Source organism: Polypterus senegalus, chromosome 18, assembly GCF_016835505.1.
Source record: "Polypterus senegalus isolate Bchr_013 chromosome 18, ASM1683550v1, whole genome shotgun sequence".
NCBI lineage: Eukaryota > Metazoa > Chordata > Cladistia > Polypteriformes > Polypteridae > Polypterus > Polypterus senegalus.
The window spans coordinates 74,695,904-74,715,209 of NC_053171.1; the positions used below are offsets into that span (position 1 = coordinate 74,695,904).

At 42.0% G+C, this 19,306-nt stretch overlaps 1 protein-coding gene across 1 annotated transcript; it reads left to right on the forward strand.

Moving 5' to 3' along the window:
- Positions 1 to 6,648: 6,648 nt before the first annotated feature.
- LOC120518723 (urotensin-2 receptor) lies at positions 6,649 to 11,666 on the forward strand. The gene is made up of 2 exons (XM_039741652.1): positions 6,649 to 7,396; positions 10,063 to 11,666. Exon 2 carries the CDS (start codon positions 10,176 to 10,178, stop codon positions 11,340 to 11,342), a length of 1,167 nt encoding a protein of 388 aa, XP_039597586.1. The 5' UTR covers positions 6,649 to 7,396; positions 10,063 to 10,175; the 3' UTR covers positions 11,343 to 11,666.
- Positions 11,667 to 19,306: the final 7,640 nt, after the last annotated feature.

Consider the following 19,306-nt stretch of genomic DNA (forward strand, 5'->3'; position numbering starts at 1 on the left):
TGCAGCAGGACTGCGGGATTGAATTTATCCATAAAACCACAGATTATAATTAACTGCCTCACTACTCAATGGTTACGCCAATTTAGGTCATGCCGAGGCCCTTATGTCATGGGATATGCGCCCACAAGGCATACAAACTAAGCATGTTTATATTAAAATCTTTGTGGTAAAAAAAAAAGAAAATAAATGAAGAGTGACAATGAAAGTATGCATAAGCATACATTTTACAATTCAGATTGATGTGCTCACCTCTTGTCATCCACTGCCCTGTGTGCCAGCTTTCTAACACTCTCTTATGTTATTAAAAAATAAAAACAAGCATAACACTTACCATCAATGTCAGAAACGTTTTTAAGAAATGATGATGATCAACAGTATGGCTGTTGTGATTCCACCTACATTAGAGTCAGTGGTACTATATTTGACTATATTTGAGATAATAAACATATAGTCAGCTGTTCAAGTGCCTATGCGACGTGTACTTCTGCATGGTCAACAAGTTCTGTCAGCCTGCATTGCTATTGAAACTGCAACCTGGCAGCAACTGTGCATTCATGATGAATTGACCTATTGCAATGTTACACTTCAGGGCTTCTAAGAATTAAATAACTGCAATAAAGCAAAATGTGTCTTGGGATATCCGAGCATGAGTACCCAGGGGGGCTGGGGTGGGTTACATTTAGAAGTGTTCTTCACATGCAGATATCCGTTTTTTGAAGATCAGTGCACAGAAGCTCCTTTGGAGGGCCAATCTGTACAAATATGACATGACACAAGTCAGACGTGACTCTCCTTTATTGAAGGCAGCTGATAAAACTGAGGCAAAATCATTGGAAGAGAGTCTCACTCCACTGGGCGGTGTTCATCTGCATTCTCACGCAAGGTCAGAGGCTCTGAGCGGTGACCAAGGAATGAGATTGTAATTATAAATGGCAAAAATAAGGTTCCTGTGTAGGGTTGCTGCACTTGCTCTCCATGACAGGCTGAGGAGGTGAGTAATGTGGGAGGCTCTCACAGTGGGACTTCAGCTACTTTTGTCTGAGAGGAGTTTTTTAAAGTGCTTTGAGCGTGTAGTTAAGATTCCCCCTGAGCTAATCCTACTAGTGATAAGCTAGGCACGGCCCACTGTGAGAACATGCTGGTGGAAGAACTGGAAAAATAGGGTAGGGTGAGGATTGACATATTGTCATCATGACCCATAACAGGTGTTGCAGACAGCCGGGGGTCTTATGCGGTCAGGACGCCCTTCTGAGGAGAGGACTGGGGAGAGAGAACATGTCAACAGCAGTACCTCACCCGGGACATGAGAGGGCGGCCCCTCTTGTTTGCACCAGGGCCATGGGCTTGGAGCTTAGAATCGTAACCCTGCTGAAGCCCGTGGCCACCAACAGGGGGGACCTGGACAGTTACGGAGCCTTGGACTACAGCACTTCTTCCACACCTGGAAGTACTGCCAGAAGAGGATCTGGGTTCCCATGCAGCACTTCTGCCACACCTGGAAGTGCTTCCGGAAGATGATCGAGGCCGTCCCACAAAATTGGAGGAGCCGGAGTCTGGAGGTGGAGGACAGGGCTTACGAGGAGAGGAGTGGAGGCGGCAGTGAAGAAAGAGAGAAGGAAAGAAAGGACAGGGCTATATTGTGGGTTTGTGCATTGCGTGATGGAAAAAGGCAGCAAAGAAAATAAGCATGTGTGTTTTTGGACTTGGGTATCCTGTGTCTGTCTGTGATCTGGGCTGGTTTTTCCACACAGGATAGGCAGATGAAGAGAGAATAGAGCTTGCTATTGCACAGAGCACAAGAATACAATTTAAAGAAGAAAAATAATAAATAAGGTGCAGCAATATTGAAAATGAATGTTTCAAAGATATATTCTAACATCCCCCCGGCCCCATCAAGCTCTACAAACTTTAATAATAATACCAAAAACATGGCCCCAAAGATTATCAAACATTTTATATAAAAATCAAACAAAAATGATCCAAAGTGTTCTGCTTCTGACACACATTCACCGATTCGTTTTTTCATTCATCTTCTTTTATCCATAGAAGTGTTAGAAGGAAAATTGGTGGAGCACCAAGACCCAAATGTTCTTTTATGATAAAGCATTGGGACAGACGTCATCTACCAGATGGTGATACAAGGATTAATGTTATTGCACAAGCCTATCTGAAGGATGCCACCTGGGAACCTTACCCAACTGGACAACTTGCAAAGGGCTTTGTCTCCCCCAGGACGCTAGATGGCAGGCCCCCTGGATTGTGGTATAGCCACGGATTTCCAGAAGGCATCATGGGACATGGAATTTGTCATCTCAGCCCTGTTTGGTTCAGTGGGTGCCACCAGGGGGTGCTGTGGGGACTGGGGAGCCCTACTTTCTGGGGCCCCAGCCTTACCTGGAAGTGCTCCTGCACCAAGCCTTGGTAATACTGGAAATACTTCCAGGGATACAATAAAAGGAGCTGCCTGCCATAGCTCAGAGAGCTAGAGTTGGGTGGAAGGAGGACAACGCTTGCACAGAGGAGTGGCAATGACAGAGACGAGTGAGAGACAGGGAGGAGAATAAGACAGAGTGTTGCTTGTTGTGGTTATCTGTACTTGTGTTGGTGGTGGGAAATGCTTACAGAGAAGAGTTTCCCACCATAAAAGCAAATTGAGTGCTGAACTTGCGTCCAGAGCCTATGTTGGGTGTTTGGGGAGCTGGTGCACCCCCTGGTGGTCACAACTGATACTAATGAAAATCTGAGAGCATATATTTATGCCTGTATCAATGTATCATTTATTTTAAGGTTAAAAAAGCGCAAACTCGCTTGACAGAGCACCATTCATAATAAAACTATAACATTTACAATCAACGGAACGTGCATGGGGTACAGACGACTTTCGTTGTATTGCTGTCATATTATAACTAGCAAAAAATAAAACAGTAATAGTGGTAAAGCACTGGAGAGTAAAAAAGATACAAAATGACAAGGGCTAGAAGGACAGTCAGACATATCCTGGTATGTCTTGTGATGTGTAGGGTAAGAATAAGCATTTCGTATAAATATATTTTCCACTAGAAAAAAAGCAGTGACATTGTATATTGCTTATGTTGAAATTATGCGTGACCTCCAAAGAGCAAATTCAGGCAAAGGATGGCAAATTTTGAAAAATAATGACTAATACTTTTGACAGCAATAGCTATGTTTTTTAACTTTTCACCTGAATTTTAGACCCTCGTGATGGCAGTTTTCATGAAGCTATGATTTCAAATCTTATACTAAACACTACAAAAGTGATATGGAGTGGCACTCTCAGTAAATGACTCCTGATAATGTCAATAGCTGTACATCTGAGAGCTGTCTGGTTTTGTTCTGCTGGCTTGTATGTTATAATCTAAGACTTGGTAACTTACAACTGACAGGTAACTACAACCGCTGTGATGGCATCAGTGTGCCCAAACCCCAACACGAACACACAAGCACAGTCCAGGGTTCAAATGAAGGTTGGTTTATTAACCAAACTACACAACACCTCCACAAAGTAACAAAAGAAAAACCATAAAGACACAGGTTTCTCTCTCCAGAATTCAATTCTTTCCCACAGTTCCTCTCACCACCGCCCTGTCCTTCTCCAGTCGAGTGTTGCCCTTCTTCCTCCCAGCTCCGACTTGCCTGGCCAAGGGAGTGTGGTCCCTTTTACTAAGGACCTGGGTCATATGGAAGTCCATTACAGCAAGGAGCTTGTCTCCCTGCAGCACACTGTAGTGGCACCCAGTTACTCCAGCAGGGCTGCTCTGTCGGACTACATTTCCCTGCATGCACTGCTGGATTTCCACTTGGTGGTGCAGCTGCCATCTAGCATGCTGAGGGAATAACAAACCCCCAGCGATATCTTTTCTTTTCAATGGGCTGTCCGTCCATAATTTCTGATCCTTACTTCCAGGTCTGCTGCTTCTTTCCTCCCCGGCCGGGATGTTTATCTGCTTGTTAGGAGTCTTCCATCTGGGTAAGGAATCATCCCCTCTCCTTGCCGGGATGCCCATCCAGCCCATGAGACATCTACACCACCATTCTCTCTTTGAACTTTTCTTCACTGTTTAATTATTTCAAAAACCAGTAGGCACGGTGGAGATCAGTTACAGAGGAGAAAGTAGCTGCACAACAGCCAAATGAAAGATAAGACAAAGAGAAATGCCCAAGTCACACAAAATGGCCGTGTTGTATCCATTGCTTATTGGTTTGGGTAGCCAAAGAAAGGCAGTTTAATATTTGTGTTTTATGATTATATTCTGAAATTTCTGCAAACAATTGAAAAGGTTACATTTTTGCATGGAGCTTTGTTAACGAAAGCAACATGCTTCTACACAGTGTAGAGATGAGTACTACACCATCTACTGGAGTGCATGGGAAATGCAAAATGTTTGCAATTTGGTGTGTATTATTTTTTCCATACAATGAAAAGAAAATCTGCTTCTTTACTGGAAAAGAACTTAGAATCTTAATAACCTTGCAATAATCACAAAGTTAAAGGAAATCCGTGCCTTAGTACAGAATGACAGAGTTAACTCAAATAGGGATGTAAATTGAGTAAAATAACACTATGAAAAAACACTAGGAGTCGGTGCACTTGAAAAAAAGATGGATGAATGGATGGGTCATTTATTATTAGCACTCAAAATGAACTGACCTGCAGCCAGAGCCATCTCCAAGTGTGATGTCTGCTTTCCATATACTCCAAGCATAGATCATTCATTTTCAAAAAACATGAAAGATGATCAACCTGATGCAAAAAAAAAACACACTTTAAGGCAAGGCCCGTTCAAATCATAGAGCCACAGTGTTAACAGGTTTTCAGCGTTCAGAGAAAGAGAGAGCAAGAGAAACAGAGAAAGAGAGCGACTGTCTGTTCTTGGCTGCCTCAAGAAGAATCCTGCTCCCCCCGCTGTGTTAATGACTGAAGCAGGTGCCCCTTCTCTTGGGGAGAGCAGTCAGGAAAGCCTCCTGCTGCTGCCAGCCGGAGCAGGCCTAGCCAAGGAGGTAAACATCAGAATGAAATACTCACTCTTTGAATGTCTGGCACTCGCTCGCTCTCAAGTCCTCCTTTGCTCTCTGTCCTACTCACACACTTTAAAGCCTGCGAATGTGCACTAGTGCTTTTTTAAAATAACGACTTTGTATGCAATGGGCCATTAAAAAGCAGTGTGTCTCAAGCAATATGACATTTTCTTTTTTTCCTGATAAAGATTCCGATAAACACAAAGGTTCATTGAATTCTTCCAGTATGACTCAGCTACCAATGCTAAGTCGGGCTAATTCCACTCTTGCTTCCTTTACCCTTCCCCACGAGTCTCTTCACTTTTTCCACTTTTTCCTCTCTGCTGTGTCCTAACCTCATGAGTTCAGTTTGGGCCCCAGTTTCATAGAAATCTCGACATCGGTAATGAACAAAACGATGGAGCCTGGACAAATGTTTCGCTGCCTCGGTCCGCTCACAACACGCCTTGCTGTCCTCTACTGCTTCCCCCTCCATGCCCTCCCTCCATTGCTCTATCTCTTTCTGAGAGCCTGCTTTTATTCAACGGAGAGTTCACAAGTCTGTCTATCACAGCGGGCCACCGGCACAGTTTACACAACCTCCTCACTCCCAGACCTCAGCCTCAGCCCCAGCCAAGAAACAACATTTACCTGCGTCACAGGCTCCATGTAGGCCCGAGAGCTTTCACACGATGGGGATCAGGACGAGCTTCACACGTAGACCCGTCTGATGGCCGAACACTTGTGTCCAGACACAGCTTATCAAAACCTGGGGATCTGAAATTGAAACGTATTTTCCAAAAGTCTCTCCCCCACACCATTAGCTGCTGATACAAGAAGTCTGTAACATTTGCTTCATTTAGACTGGTAGGGAAAACCATCGTTTTTCCATTTTGTATTTAATATCACTTTATCCATCCATCCATTATCCAACCTGCTATATCCTAACTACAGGGTCACGGGGGTCTGCTGGAGCCAATCCCAGCCAACACAGGGCACAAGGCAGGAAACAAATCCTGGGCAGGGTGTAATATCACTTTAGGATGACGAGAATTCCAAATATAGTCCTAATATTATATGAACTGTTTGAATGCTTTTTTTGATTTAATCAAGACTTCTTGTCTTCTCTGTGACGTTTGCTGTGAAAGTAGATATATGAAATAAAGAACGGATGGTAAAGAAGAAGAAAGGCAAGAATGACAAGAGAAAAGGGGAATTTGATTTATGTCAGACAGGTTTGGCATTGTCTTCAGCCGATATATTTTTACTGTTTAAAAATAAACTCGGACCCCCTGCTGCCATCTTTGAAGTCCCCCACTCTTTTGGGTCCTGCGGAGCTGCAGCCCTGAATTTGTGAAGCATCATCTCTTCTCAGCTTTTGTGGGGGTGAACACTTGGGTCTGAACTGCGGCTCTGGTTTCTTGAACCCTCACCACAGACACAGAGTGAGTGAGTAAGAGAGAGAGAGAGAGATGAAAAAGAAAGACTGAGAGGCTGACTGATGGCGAGGGAGAGAAGACAGCACATGCCAGGCCTAGCGGGGTGTGAGGAATTTGAACAAATAGCGGGCATCGCCATGCCAAACTAGACAGAGGTAGCCAGCGAGAGAGAGAGAGAGAGAGAGAGGGAGAGTGCAGTTCAGAATCGCTTAATATGGAGATAAGCGAGAGAAGAAGACAGACAAACAGATAGGTAAATTAAAACCAGGCCCAGAGAAAAGAAAAATAAAAGGCGTGAGGAAAGGTGACCAGACACTTCGTGTACAGTAGAGTATTTAGACCGAGCGCGAGAGCCGGAGAGAGACGCGGACACCTGGTGCACAAGTAAGTGAAGATGGTCACCAGATGCGATCTCAGTGCAGTTGTGAAGCACTGACAGCTAAAAACTTGGGTGCTTTCAAAGGATGCCCCCGTAACGAGCACCGGCACCTCTCATTCTGCTAACATTCGTGCAGGTTTCGGTCCGATCAGGGAGGCGACGGCAGGCAGCCGAACCGAACAGAAAGGATCGCCCAGGTTCGGAAACCAACCTACAAAGTAACTACTCTCAGCGTGATTGGCAGCCGTCTGGAAATCGCGAATAACGCTGGGCTGAAAAGAGACAGCACGTTAGCTGGAAAATTCCGTAAAAATGTCAGCAAGTCTGGAAATGATAAAGTGGCAGAGAAGTAACTTTCCAAAAATCGGACGGTTCTCCTGAAAGAGAGTGAACGAGGCAGCACTGGCATCTCCGCAACGCAGAAGTACGAAATTGACGTTACCATTCATTTCCTGCCGATGGTTTCTGCAGTTTGACAGACTCGGTGGGACATAACCTTCACGGCGCCGAGGAGCTCGAAATGAGCCCGTAGGAGCGAAACGGACAGGTCAGTCGGTCTCTGGTGAGTATCCTGGGTAATTAGCCCTCCTTTATTAGGCCTTGTTAACGGAGTCGGGAAGAAAGAGAAAATAATATGAATAAAGCACAACTGACTGAATTTATGACCAAACGTGTCTTGCGGGTGTGTTACACAGGAAAGAAATATGCATGCTACGTGAAACTGCACTGTTATCATTTTAACGCTCTCGCTATATATATTTTGTGTTTGATAGTTTATTGTAGGCTAATGCCGTTAGCTTGTAGAGCGTGTAATGCTGTCTGTCCTCCATCCGTCCGCTGTTCACAGGCTAAGTCAAGTTGAGGGTCGCGGGGTGTTAGTGGCGCCCTATAAAATAAAGATTGAATGATTTAGTAGGCAGAGTCTGATTCACTGGTTAAACGGACTTCAGACCAAACGAAAAACGCTCCGTTTCTTTCTTTAACGTTAATATATCCTTCAAATTGAACTTTTCGCAAGGTTGATAAGTGCAGATTCCCTCTACATACAGAATTACATTGTTTTAGAAAAAAATCAATGAGCACAGGCCATTAAGCCGAAGATAGCTCGAAAATCCTATCCACAATTATTTCTTCAAAATAACATCAAGTCGAATTTTGAAGGTTCCTAAGGTGCTGCTGTCTACTCTATTCATCTGAATAGTTTGTATTAGGCTATTATTTCCGTAAACGCTCGTATAAAAATACACTTTAACTATTTAAACTATTTTAATTTGTTTGTAAAAATAAAAGTGTAATACTTATTTATATACTACATTTAAAACTAGGGACGTTATTTGATTTCGCTTTGTGTTATGCAGCATAATTCGAAATGATATCAGTCACACTGCGACTCTCAGCGAGAATACTAAGTCGTGGCTGTCGGGGTTAGCGTTACACCTAAAAAAGTACAACTCGCAAATAGAATTATTATCCGAGCTTGTATGTCAAGTCAAAAGAAAACAATGTTGGAATTCAGCAGATGAGCAAACAAGGCGCAGCAAAGAAGTTAACAACTCATGTCCTAAATCAAACGGCTTATTCTTCTAAACACGTTAAGGATTTTTTCAAAGCAATAGCCAACCTGTTTCTGTTCAACTGCTTTTTCTGAAGACAGTCGCAGCAGCAGCAGCATACGAAAAAAAGACAGAGAAATATTTCATAGTTCTGAAAACAAAAACGGACATGGAAAACATACTCCATTTAAAATTCTGAACATGTTAAATTTCGCTAATGTATCTTTCCCCTATATTCATAACTCTTTCTCACGTCAATTAAACATCGATAGTAAAATATGTAATATAAGGAAAAAACATTAATTACATTTGCAACAACAAAAATAATAATAATAATAATAATAATAATAATAATAATAATAATAATAATAATAATAAACTGATTCCCAATCCAGTGCTTTGTCATGAATTACACCCAGTGTCGCATTGACAGACTTCGGCCCTAGGTATTGTACTTTATTCTTCTTCTTCTTCTTCTTCATAATAATAATAATAATAATAATAATAATAATAATAATAATAATAAGTACAGTATATTATATTATTATTAATAATCACCATCATTGACTCCAAAGCCACAAAAATGTTGCATCATTAATTTACCTATCTTAAGTTTAGATTAATTTGTTTCAAAAGATTTTGTATCTAAAATTCGAAAAAGGCTTTATAATTTTAAATGGTCAATGGTTCTACAGGGGTTATGGTATATCATAGGACAAGGTATCTGTAAGCACAGAGGCATTTTATTTTATTTCTCTCATGTGCAGGAATAGAACTTTAGTACATTAAAGATAGTACATCTATCTGTCTATTACATAGTACCTATCTATCTATATATTATATAGTGCCTTTCATATCTATCTATCTATCTATTATATAGTGCCTTTCATATCTATCTATCTATCTATCTATCTATCTATCTATCTATCTATCTATCTATCTATCTATCTATCTATCTATCTATCTATTATCTATCTATCTATCTATCTATCTATCTATCTATCTATCTATCTATCTATCTATCTGTCTGTCATATAGTGCCTTTCACATGCCCCTGTCAGTATACACATACAGTTCATTTTACGTAGTCCCTTTGTACAGTCCAGGCTGCCCCATTGTGTTTTTATTTATTTGCTTGTTTGTTTTTTTCCAAGTTTCTCACTTATTTAGTGGTCTCTGGTCCTGTAGTTCATATTTTTAGCACATTTTTGTCACAGTCTCACAGTGACACTGTTTGTAATGCAGCCACTTTGCTGAGTTCATCAGTGGAAAGTTACTATAGCAGTAATCTAAAAGTGTGACGTCTGACTCTTCTTTGGGCTTAAATGATTATGCAGAGCATGACAGAAGTTTGCAGCATCCTTCTCTGATTATGCAGATTCATTGTTGTGTTGTTTTCAATTTTGCAAATGTCTTTCAAAGCTTACTTTGAATTCTATGGCGTCTTTGCTATAAAAATGAACACCACACCGCCTGAAGGCCTTCTTCTTGTCCATTGTTCTTCACATGTTAAAACACGAAGAGTCTGGGCATCCCTTTGAATGACTGTAAGATTTCATGTCAGGAAATTGCAGGCTGTGAAACTCGAACATGAACGTGTGATTTTTCGCGAGCTCAGCTGTCCCTTCCCCGTTTTCAGACATTCCATGACCTTTTTTACTTTTTCTTTTTGCAGCTCTCATGGATGTGATGAAATGGACATACATTTTTGAAAGGGGCTGTGAAGTTGAGACATGATTTAAATAAGGAAGTTTCCTAAGCTGGAGAAAGCTCTTACGTTTGACCGTAATGGATTTCTGGCAGCACAGTGGTGCCAGACAAGATGGCCGACTTCAATCCAACAGCTCTACTTTTGCAGCCTTGACCAAAAACCAGTCTGCAAGCCTTTCCCCGAATTCCTCTGCCTCTACCAAAGACGACATGGTCATCACAGCGGTCATCGGCACAATCCTGTCAGTGATGTGCATTGTGGGGGTGGCAGGAAATCTTTACACACTGACTGTAGTCCGTCGACGGAGGGGCCGCTCCAACTCCTCTCTTTACGTCCACGTCCTGAATCTCGCCCTCGCGGACCTCCTGTATCTTTCCACTGCCCCATTCATCGTTTATGATAGCTTTGCACCCGACTGGGCTTTTGGGGAAGCAGGGTGCAGAATACTGCTGAGCCTGGACCTGCTCACCATGCATGCCAGCATCTTCATCCTAACCATCATGAGCTCTGAGCGATATGCAGCCATTTCCAGGCCTCTGGCAACAGCTAGAAGCTCCAGGGGATACAGGAAAGTGGTGGCACCATTAGTATGGGTGTTATCGTTGGGGCTTACTCTGCCCATGATGGTAATGATCCATCTCGAAGAACGTCCTGTGGAAGATGGGGTCACGAGAAAGCTCTGTGCTCCTACTTGGAGCGATGAGGACTACCGGACCTATCTGACTGTGCTCTTTGTCACCAGTATTCTTGCTCCCGGCATAATCATTGGCTTCTTGTATGCTGGCCTTGCAAGGATCTACTGGACATCGCAAACCAAAGGCCAGCTGGGAAACTCCAGGCCTCCCAAGCTCAAGGTTCTCTATATGATCTTCACCATCGTGCTGGCGTTTTGGGCCTGCTTCCTGCCGTTTTGGGTCTGGCAGCTACTGCCCCTCTACCACCCAGAGGCCCTTCGTTTCCTGCCAATGAGCACTGAAATCTACATCAACCACCTGGTGACCTGCCTCACTTACGGAAACTCCTGCGTCAACCCTTTCCTTTACACTCTGCTGACCAAGAACTATCGGGAGTACCGTCATGGCCAGCTGAGCAGCCAACATAAAAGTGTGGCCCACACCTTTCTAGCCTCCTATTACTGTCGAAGGGGGGCACCCTCTGCTGGGCGGGTCAGGTCAGGAACTGGAATGGCCAGCGCCACCGAGACTGTCATTCTTACTATGGCGCAGGGTCAAGCAGTGGGGTAGGTTCGTTGTGTTGGATTTCTGAAGTGGATCAGAACGGACATGGACGCATCTCTCGACTTTGTTTATTGGACTAGCCTCATTTGATATTCAAGGTCAAATAAATAAATGAACCTCTTGAATGAGAACAGCATGGAGCATCTAGTGCAATACGAGCCCTTATTGAATAAACTCCCTTGCCTGCTTTTTCTCCTCATTAATAAAGCAATGCTATGTGGCGCTCTCTCCGTCCTCACCCTCACTATGCATGCAGTGGAGTTGGCCTTCCTTCCACGTGAAGGCTCATGACGCACCCGGGCCAACACCCGCTACCAGCACTATGGGACCTGCTTTCTGCCTTATGTATATAAATCATGAAAAAAACAAAATGCAATAATCTGTAAGTCAAATATAACAATAAAAGAACAATTGCAAAGCATGAAAGCTGATGAGTGCTTTAAGTGATTGAGAAGACGCCAGACAGCCGATGGCAGAAAATGAATGGTCTGGGCTCCTCACAAATCTCGCTGCAAATTTAATCGGTTTCACTTAATTAAATCAGCCGTCGTAAAAGAGGAGATTGATTGCAACTCTGACTACCCAAGTCAGAACACAAGGTGACGCCCAGGTGGCGAAATTTAATCAAAGAGGCGGATATGTTTAGCAACAGTAAATAACAAACACTTTCCCCTTAATGAGCCTGATATTAATTATTGACCTGTGGTCCTTTCTTTCCAGCTAACAAGAAACTAAACAATAAAATGAACACATCATGGCTGACAACATTTTTGGTGATTTAAAGAGGGTGTGGCCCGGTGTTATTTAAGAAGGAGGTCAGCTGGAGTGTGACTTTCTGAATGCCACCCCACTTCTAAAAGAACAAAAACATCCAATTCTGGGCTTTCAAATAGTGGCTTACTCATTTATGTAGTGACGGGCACATGGCAGGACTAAACCCCAGACTCACATGGGCTCAGTTTACATTTGACTAATCAGTCTAAACCTGCTTGTCTTCAGACTCTGATAAGGTAGGCCTCAGTCAAAATGGGGTTTAAGCACTTTCAGGGCACCAGAATTACTAGGCGGCCATCCTCCTCCCATTGTAGCTTATATGCTCATGCTTGCATATGGAGATCAGTGATAACCTGGAATAAATGTGTAAACGCTAATCAGAACAATGGAAATGTGTAGTAATCGTGTTGGCAGACGGAGCTAGGGTTGTCCTTATGGATTATCGGTACTGAGGGTGGCAGGGTTTTGCATGTTGATAAGTAAGAATTTCATTGCACTCTGTCCTCAGGAGTGTAATCTACTCTGTATATATAAAATCCTAAGCCTAAAAGTGCAGCGATTTTGTGCAACGATTTCATGTGACATTTTTTGTCATGCTTTAAATCGGCCTTATTTTAAAACCTACATATACTGTATATGTTTGGTATCATTCTTTTCAGAATTTATCAAACTTTAATGTGATGTTGTTAGGTTTTCAGATTCTTATTCCGTTTTTTAATTATAAACTAAAAAAATATCAAGAACTCACATCCCACAAGATGAAACTTTGTGCCAAAAGATTTAACCACACCTGGGGCCTCTTGTATAAACAGTGCGTACGGACAAGAATGTTGCGTACTCCCGTTTCCACGCTGAAATCGCGATGCATATAACCTAAACTTAATGTAAAGCCACGCACATTTTCATGGTAGCTAAAACCCTGGCATACACAAGTCATCTACTCGGTTTTGAAAACTGGGGACACACAGCGTCAAAGCAGTGCTACTGTTCCAGTGTGGTTTCCCTGACACGGCTTTATAAATACACTGAAATTAACCTCACATTGTTTATTAGTTTAAGGCATCTGATTGTAATTAACCTGTAACAATACTGTATAATAGTCGGGCGGCACGGTGGCACAGTGGTAGCGATGCTTCCTAGCAGTTAGGAGACCTGGGTTCGCTTCCCGGGTCCTCCTTGCGTGGAGTTTGCATGTTCTCCCCGTGTCTGCGTGGGTTTCCTCCAGGCGCTCTGGTTTCCACCCAAAGACATGCAGTTTAGGTGGATTGGCGATTCTGAATTGGCCCTGGTGTGTTTGTGTGTGTCCTGCAGTGGGTTGGCACCCTGCCCAGGATTGGTTCCTGCATTGTGCCCTGGGATTGGCTCCCGTGACCCTGTGTTCGGATTCAGCAGGTTGGAAAATGGATGGATGGATGGAATATAATGGTCCACAGAGTGGTCAAACTATTCCAAATACAATAGCTGCTTTAGCATTGTTACTCTCACTGCACCTTCTTCTTTCAGCTGCTCCCATTAGAGGTTGCCACAGCAGATCATCTTTTTCCATATTACTCTAACTGCACCACTCAGAGTATTTATATCACTGTATCAGAGTGGGGAATCACCGCTCTACAGCAGCTGATTGGAAAGAGAATCATCGGTATACAGCATCAAGCACACACTGCCTCAGCCATGCTGGCTATTGAACTGCTTTCACATGGCAAACGCTTCAAAGCCTTTCCTGTATGGACCTTGTGGTTCAGAAACAGTTTCATCCCAAGATCTCTAAATGCACTCAATCAGTCCATTTAAGTGCTCCTTGTAGAACTGTTTCTACTTATAAGTACAATCACCTCACTGTAAACTTGCACTACAGTTATAATATCGCACAACCTGAGCCACTTTATAAAGCGCGTATTTACATATGATGACGACATCATTTTTAAGATGAAATGCAGCAAAATATGTTTATTATATTTTACAGATAAAACCTTAACTTCATTTAAATAATCTATATTGTTAATAATTAAACATGTGAGGACATGGTGTCGCAGCGCTAGTGAACAGTCCGTTCCCAGATTGTTCCTGCCTCTCGCTGCATTCTTGCTGGTGCTGGCACGACAAGGGAAGGATAGATGGATGGAATAATTAAACATTTACTATGAAGATATTTTAATGTTCTTTAAAAGTTTTGAAGAATCGGTGTTCTAAGCTTACAGATGGCTTAACGTCTATTACAGAGCTGATTGTGTGGTAATTGGGTATTTGGAGAAAGAAAAGATAAGGACATGAATTGGGGGTTAGGATGTTTCAAAGAGACAGTGCTGCCACAATAAATTATTTCATTGAAGGTAGCACACGGCGCAGCAAGCATTTTGCATGAGGCATGAACAATCACTGCACCGCTGTATTCCCATGTTTAATAACATGCTTTAACTTCTATCATCATGAAAATTATATCACGTATACATCTCAGTATTTTAATTATTCAGAGAACTATAATATCACAAATGTAATGGATTCTGTGTTCTGTCGGAGGAAGAGAAAGCCGGTTTAAGAAGCACGTAATGATTCACACACATAGAGCACATAGAAGATCAAAATACAAAACAAATCATTTAACGTGCTACTTTAGTTACGATGGGATCTGAGAAACTAGTAAATTAAATGATTTTAAGATGAAGTTTATGATGTTCTACTTTAATAACAAAGTAAACTATGTGATTAAAGTGGAAATTTTGAGATTAAAGTGGATTAAAGTGCTTTTTTTCCCACTGTGTGCCTATTTTTTTTCTTTGTACCCTAATAAGCTTTCATATGACACACAGACGGTGGGCTACAGCTCACCTTTTCACAGCGACTTTGATATCTGACAACTTCTTTTTTATTTCGGGACTTTGTGACTTTGTGAACTTGAGCTTTCGAGTTTCTCCGACACGCTATGTCACTCGATCAACTTCCTTTTGTTGTTTATATCACTGTTTAAACCAACAACTAGTACGTTTTTCTTTGCCCCCTCTTGGTATTTGCTGAAATTCTTCTATTTTCCCCCCGTGCTTTTGCCATTGCCTTTTTACAGAATGCTGAGCTTAAGGTCTATTTATATTGATTTGCATATTCAAAGAGGCATAATTCTGGGAGGGGTTTAAGGAGTGGCAGCAGGCGTGTGCACATGTGTTACTTTTCAAGCTGACCGGGATTTATGGAGCGGAAAAACGTGGAAGTTGGCGAACGCACAGATTTATGCATCTGGATTTTTTTGTGTGTACGAACATTTTCGCTTTTGTCTGCACACCATGTTATAGTGTGAGTTCTACACATGGCGTTATACATGAGGCCCCTGGGGCCAGAAATAAAAGACAGACAGTAGGACAGCCACTGTACAGGCTTTTAAATGTTCAAAGCACTTTGTGAGATGCAGATCATGTGGCACAGCAGCAGCAGTAAACCAGCAGCTGATCGAGCAAAGAGGAGGTAAAAAAAAAACTGTATTTGTTTCCCATTGTGTCACCGTTTAAGAGGGTGTTTCAGAGGATTGACCGCGTCTCCTTGGGGTGCGTTCAGCCCCCCTTTTCATAATGCGAGTGGCAGAGACATGAAGTGGCTGGCACATAGTGCAGGCCGGGGGCTTTGGCAAGTGAAGCGAGCAGGGGGCAAACTCTCTAGAGACCCTATAAATGGGAGCTGATTATTCACCAATTCCCCCCTCCATGACAGTCCTGCCATCTAAGAACAAGTGCATCTGAGAACATTGTATTATAAAACTTATCCACACTTTAGTGTAGGATTCACTCCTACCTTGAGCCTAATCCTGCCGTGATGGGTTCCACAACTCTTAATGGGATTAAGCAGGATCAAAATGCATACACACTTTCTCAGCCTTTGTCTACCAAAACAAGAAAATTAACAGCCATATGGTTGGAGTGTAAGGCCTACACAAGGTCAAGTGTGCATGGGTGGTGCCACATCAAAATCGATGAAGACACAAAACACAGTAGGACTGCTCATGCTGCCACCTGGGATGATTGAAATTAACTCACATCATAATATCAGCCCCATCATATAGATATCAAAGAGGAGAAGATCAAGGTGATGTATCCTTTGTGGGCTAGTTAAACAATCAAAATGTGTTCAAAACATGGGGGCACATAATGCATTACAAAGAGATTGAGTTAGAAATAAAATCACAGAAAATCTGAATAAAGGCCAGTTAAATCAGTAGGATGGGAAGCGGAAATTAGTTAATTGACAGTCAGACTGCACACTTGGTCAGTAACAATAAATTGGTATGCTGCTGCATTCAAATGATGGCAAGTTGGGTTGGTATTAAGAGGTGAAATAGTTCCCACATCACTACACTACCACCATGAGTCTTTATCTTTGTCACAAAAGATCATGAATCCATGGAGCTACAAAGAAAAGAGATGGCTTTGGTCTTCAGGCTATTGTAAACCCAGTGAGGTACTGCATACCTTGTCTGAGCCTAGAAGGTGATCCTCAGGTGCCCATGTATAACTATATATATACATACATATATATATATATATATATATATATATATATATATATATATATATATATATATATATATATATATATATATATATATATATACATATACACATATACATATATACATACATACAGATATACATATATATACGCACAGACCCATATACACATATATATATACATATCTACATATACATACATACATACATATATATATATACATATCTACATATATTTATACTGTATATAGCAAAATCCCTGTGCTTAGCAGCGATGAAGAACTGCTTTTAAATTTTTATTAAGAAGAAAAGAAAAACTTTTTAAACTGAGGGAAAATATACCAATAACTATCTGTTAAGGATCTCTTTGTATAGCACGTTGTCAGTTCAGCACTTCAGTTGTAATATGACGAAGCTGCGCGAGCTCACTCTTGAGAATGTAACGTATAGTTGTCCAGGAGAAAAGCAATCTTGCCTCAAATCAATGGCATCCTTTTGTAGGGTCTGTCTCTGAGACTTATTACTTCTTATCACGAAGCAGAGCCTTACTGGAAATTGGAGGCATCTGAATTGAAATGGGAGATCAGAGGAATCGGGGATGCAAGGAATACATTGAGTGTGGAGAAACTCTAGAGACAGCGTGTGTATTAACTTGTGGATTTTTCTGTGAGTATTTGGTGGCAGCGTGACGAAGTTGCTTCCGCAAGACCGCATTAGCTGTGGAGCTCAGCTCGGAGCATATTCTTTTCCTACCTTGTCAATTGTGTAATGCGTTTTTTGAGCAGGTTTGATGCATGGAAGTGATCACTCGTACTGCGTTCAGTCAGTTCACGTGAGCTGCTTTCTTGTGTGATGTTGCAATGTCCACGGCTTTATTTAATGTTGGCTAAGACCTGGCACTTAAAAGTTTCTCGCTACAGCAATTTTAACTCCATTACAAAGTGATCCAAAGTCTCGTTTATACCTCATGTCTTCTCATTAAACTTGTATCTTGCGAATAAAGTATTCAGCGTTTTTCTTCAGCACTCTTTGGGAGCTCTTCCTTCTTTTCTACGTACTGCAGTCACAGTCAGTTCCGCCCCCACGGCCATCGACCTAAAGTCCATTACAGTATATGGAGAAAAATAGCTTCCAGTTATGACCATTACGCGTAGAATTTCGAAATGAAACCTTCCCCAACTTTTGTAAGTAAGCTGTAAGGAATGAGCCTGCCAAATTTCAGCCTTCTACCTACACGGGAAGTTGGAGAATTAGTGATGAGTCAGTGAGTGAGTGAGTGAGTGAGTGAGTGAGTGAGTGAGTGAGTGAGCGAGTGAGTAAGTGAGTCAGTGAGGGCTATTATATATATATATATATATATATATATATATATATATATATATATATAAATATACATATACCTGTATATGGATCAAACATCCCTACCCAGGTTGGTGATCCAAGAAATGGAGGTACTGGAGGAGACAGTTTGGCAAGACAATGTTCTCCCCTGATACTCTAGATGGCATTAACCCTGGACTTCTGTACCCATACAAACACAGACAGGGCATGCTGGAAAGTGTAGTACAGTGAAGCAACTCCGCTGGGCTCCATGGGTGCTGCCAGGTGGTACTGCATGGATTCATGGTTCCTACTTTCCAGGACTACTCTGCTTCTCCCAGTCTAGTTATAGTCTAGTGGAAGAGGACAAGGTTTGCCTGGGAGGAGTAAAGGAAGAGAGAAAGAGAGGGGAAGACATTATTGGATTGTGTGTTTTAACAAGAAGTCTGTTTTGCAAGGTACACAATACACTATATATATATATATATATATATACAGTATATCTATACTAATAAAAGGCATCATCACGCCTCTCACGTAATCACGCAGTACATAGAAAACCAGGAAGACCTCCAAAAAGCGCTGAAGAAAACATGCATTATATAATTGAGAAGGCAGCGAAACAATAAGAAGCGAAGCGAGTGACATATACAACCATATTCATGAGTTCTGCTACTGGAAACAAAGCACGATGTAAACCTACACTTTAAATTAAGTTCATAGACAGGCTGCGCTGGCGTTTGTAATTTAGTGCCTGCCCATATAAGGCCATCCGTCAGCAGCAATCCAATAGCAAACTCCACTAAATATTCACGGGTGAAGGACTGTGTTTATGGAGAGGAAGATGAGATGGTCAGGGTGGTGTTTGACACAAACTCAGCGAAACTGCGAGAGAAAGTTTTAAGTGCCAGGACTAAGGTAACATTAAATACAGCCATGGACATAGCACGAGATGGCACCAGCACAGCTGGGAACCTTCGATGCATGTACACCGAGTGGCTCACGTGAACTGACGCAGTGCACAGATAAAAGCAACAGTTCCAAAGAGCTGAACAAAACCGAATTACACAATTGAAAAGGCAGCAAAAATATGAAGCGTCTGATAAGCATATTCATAAATCCAGCTACTGCGGAAACAAAGCACACGGTGGAAAAAGTCAATGTCCGCTAAAGGAAGACAGTGTAAAAAAACCCGTGCATGCAGTGTGTCAGGTCTCAGATAAAGAAGAAGACGAGCTGTTTATTGATGCAGTAAGAAACGAATCGATGAAAGAAACCTGTCATCTTTACAGCGATTGACAAACACGGAATGTAACTTGAACACAACACATCCTACAAATACGAACCTGATTGAAAGAAATAATGATAATCAAATCCTTGATGACA

Bases quoted from the DNA above. Each gene is read 5' to 3' on its own strand.
- LOC120518723 (XM_039741652.1), top strand. From the start codon at position 10,176: ATGGATTTCTGGCAGCACAGTGGTGCCAGACAAGATGGCCGACTTCAA.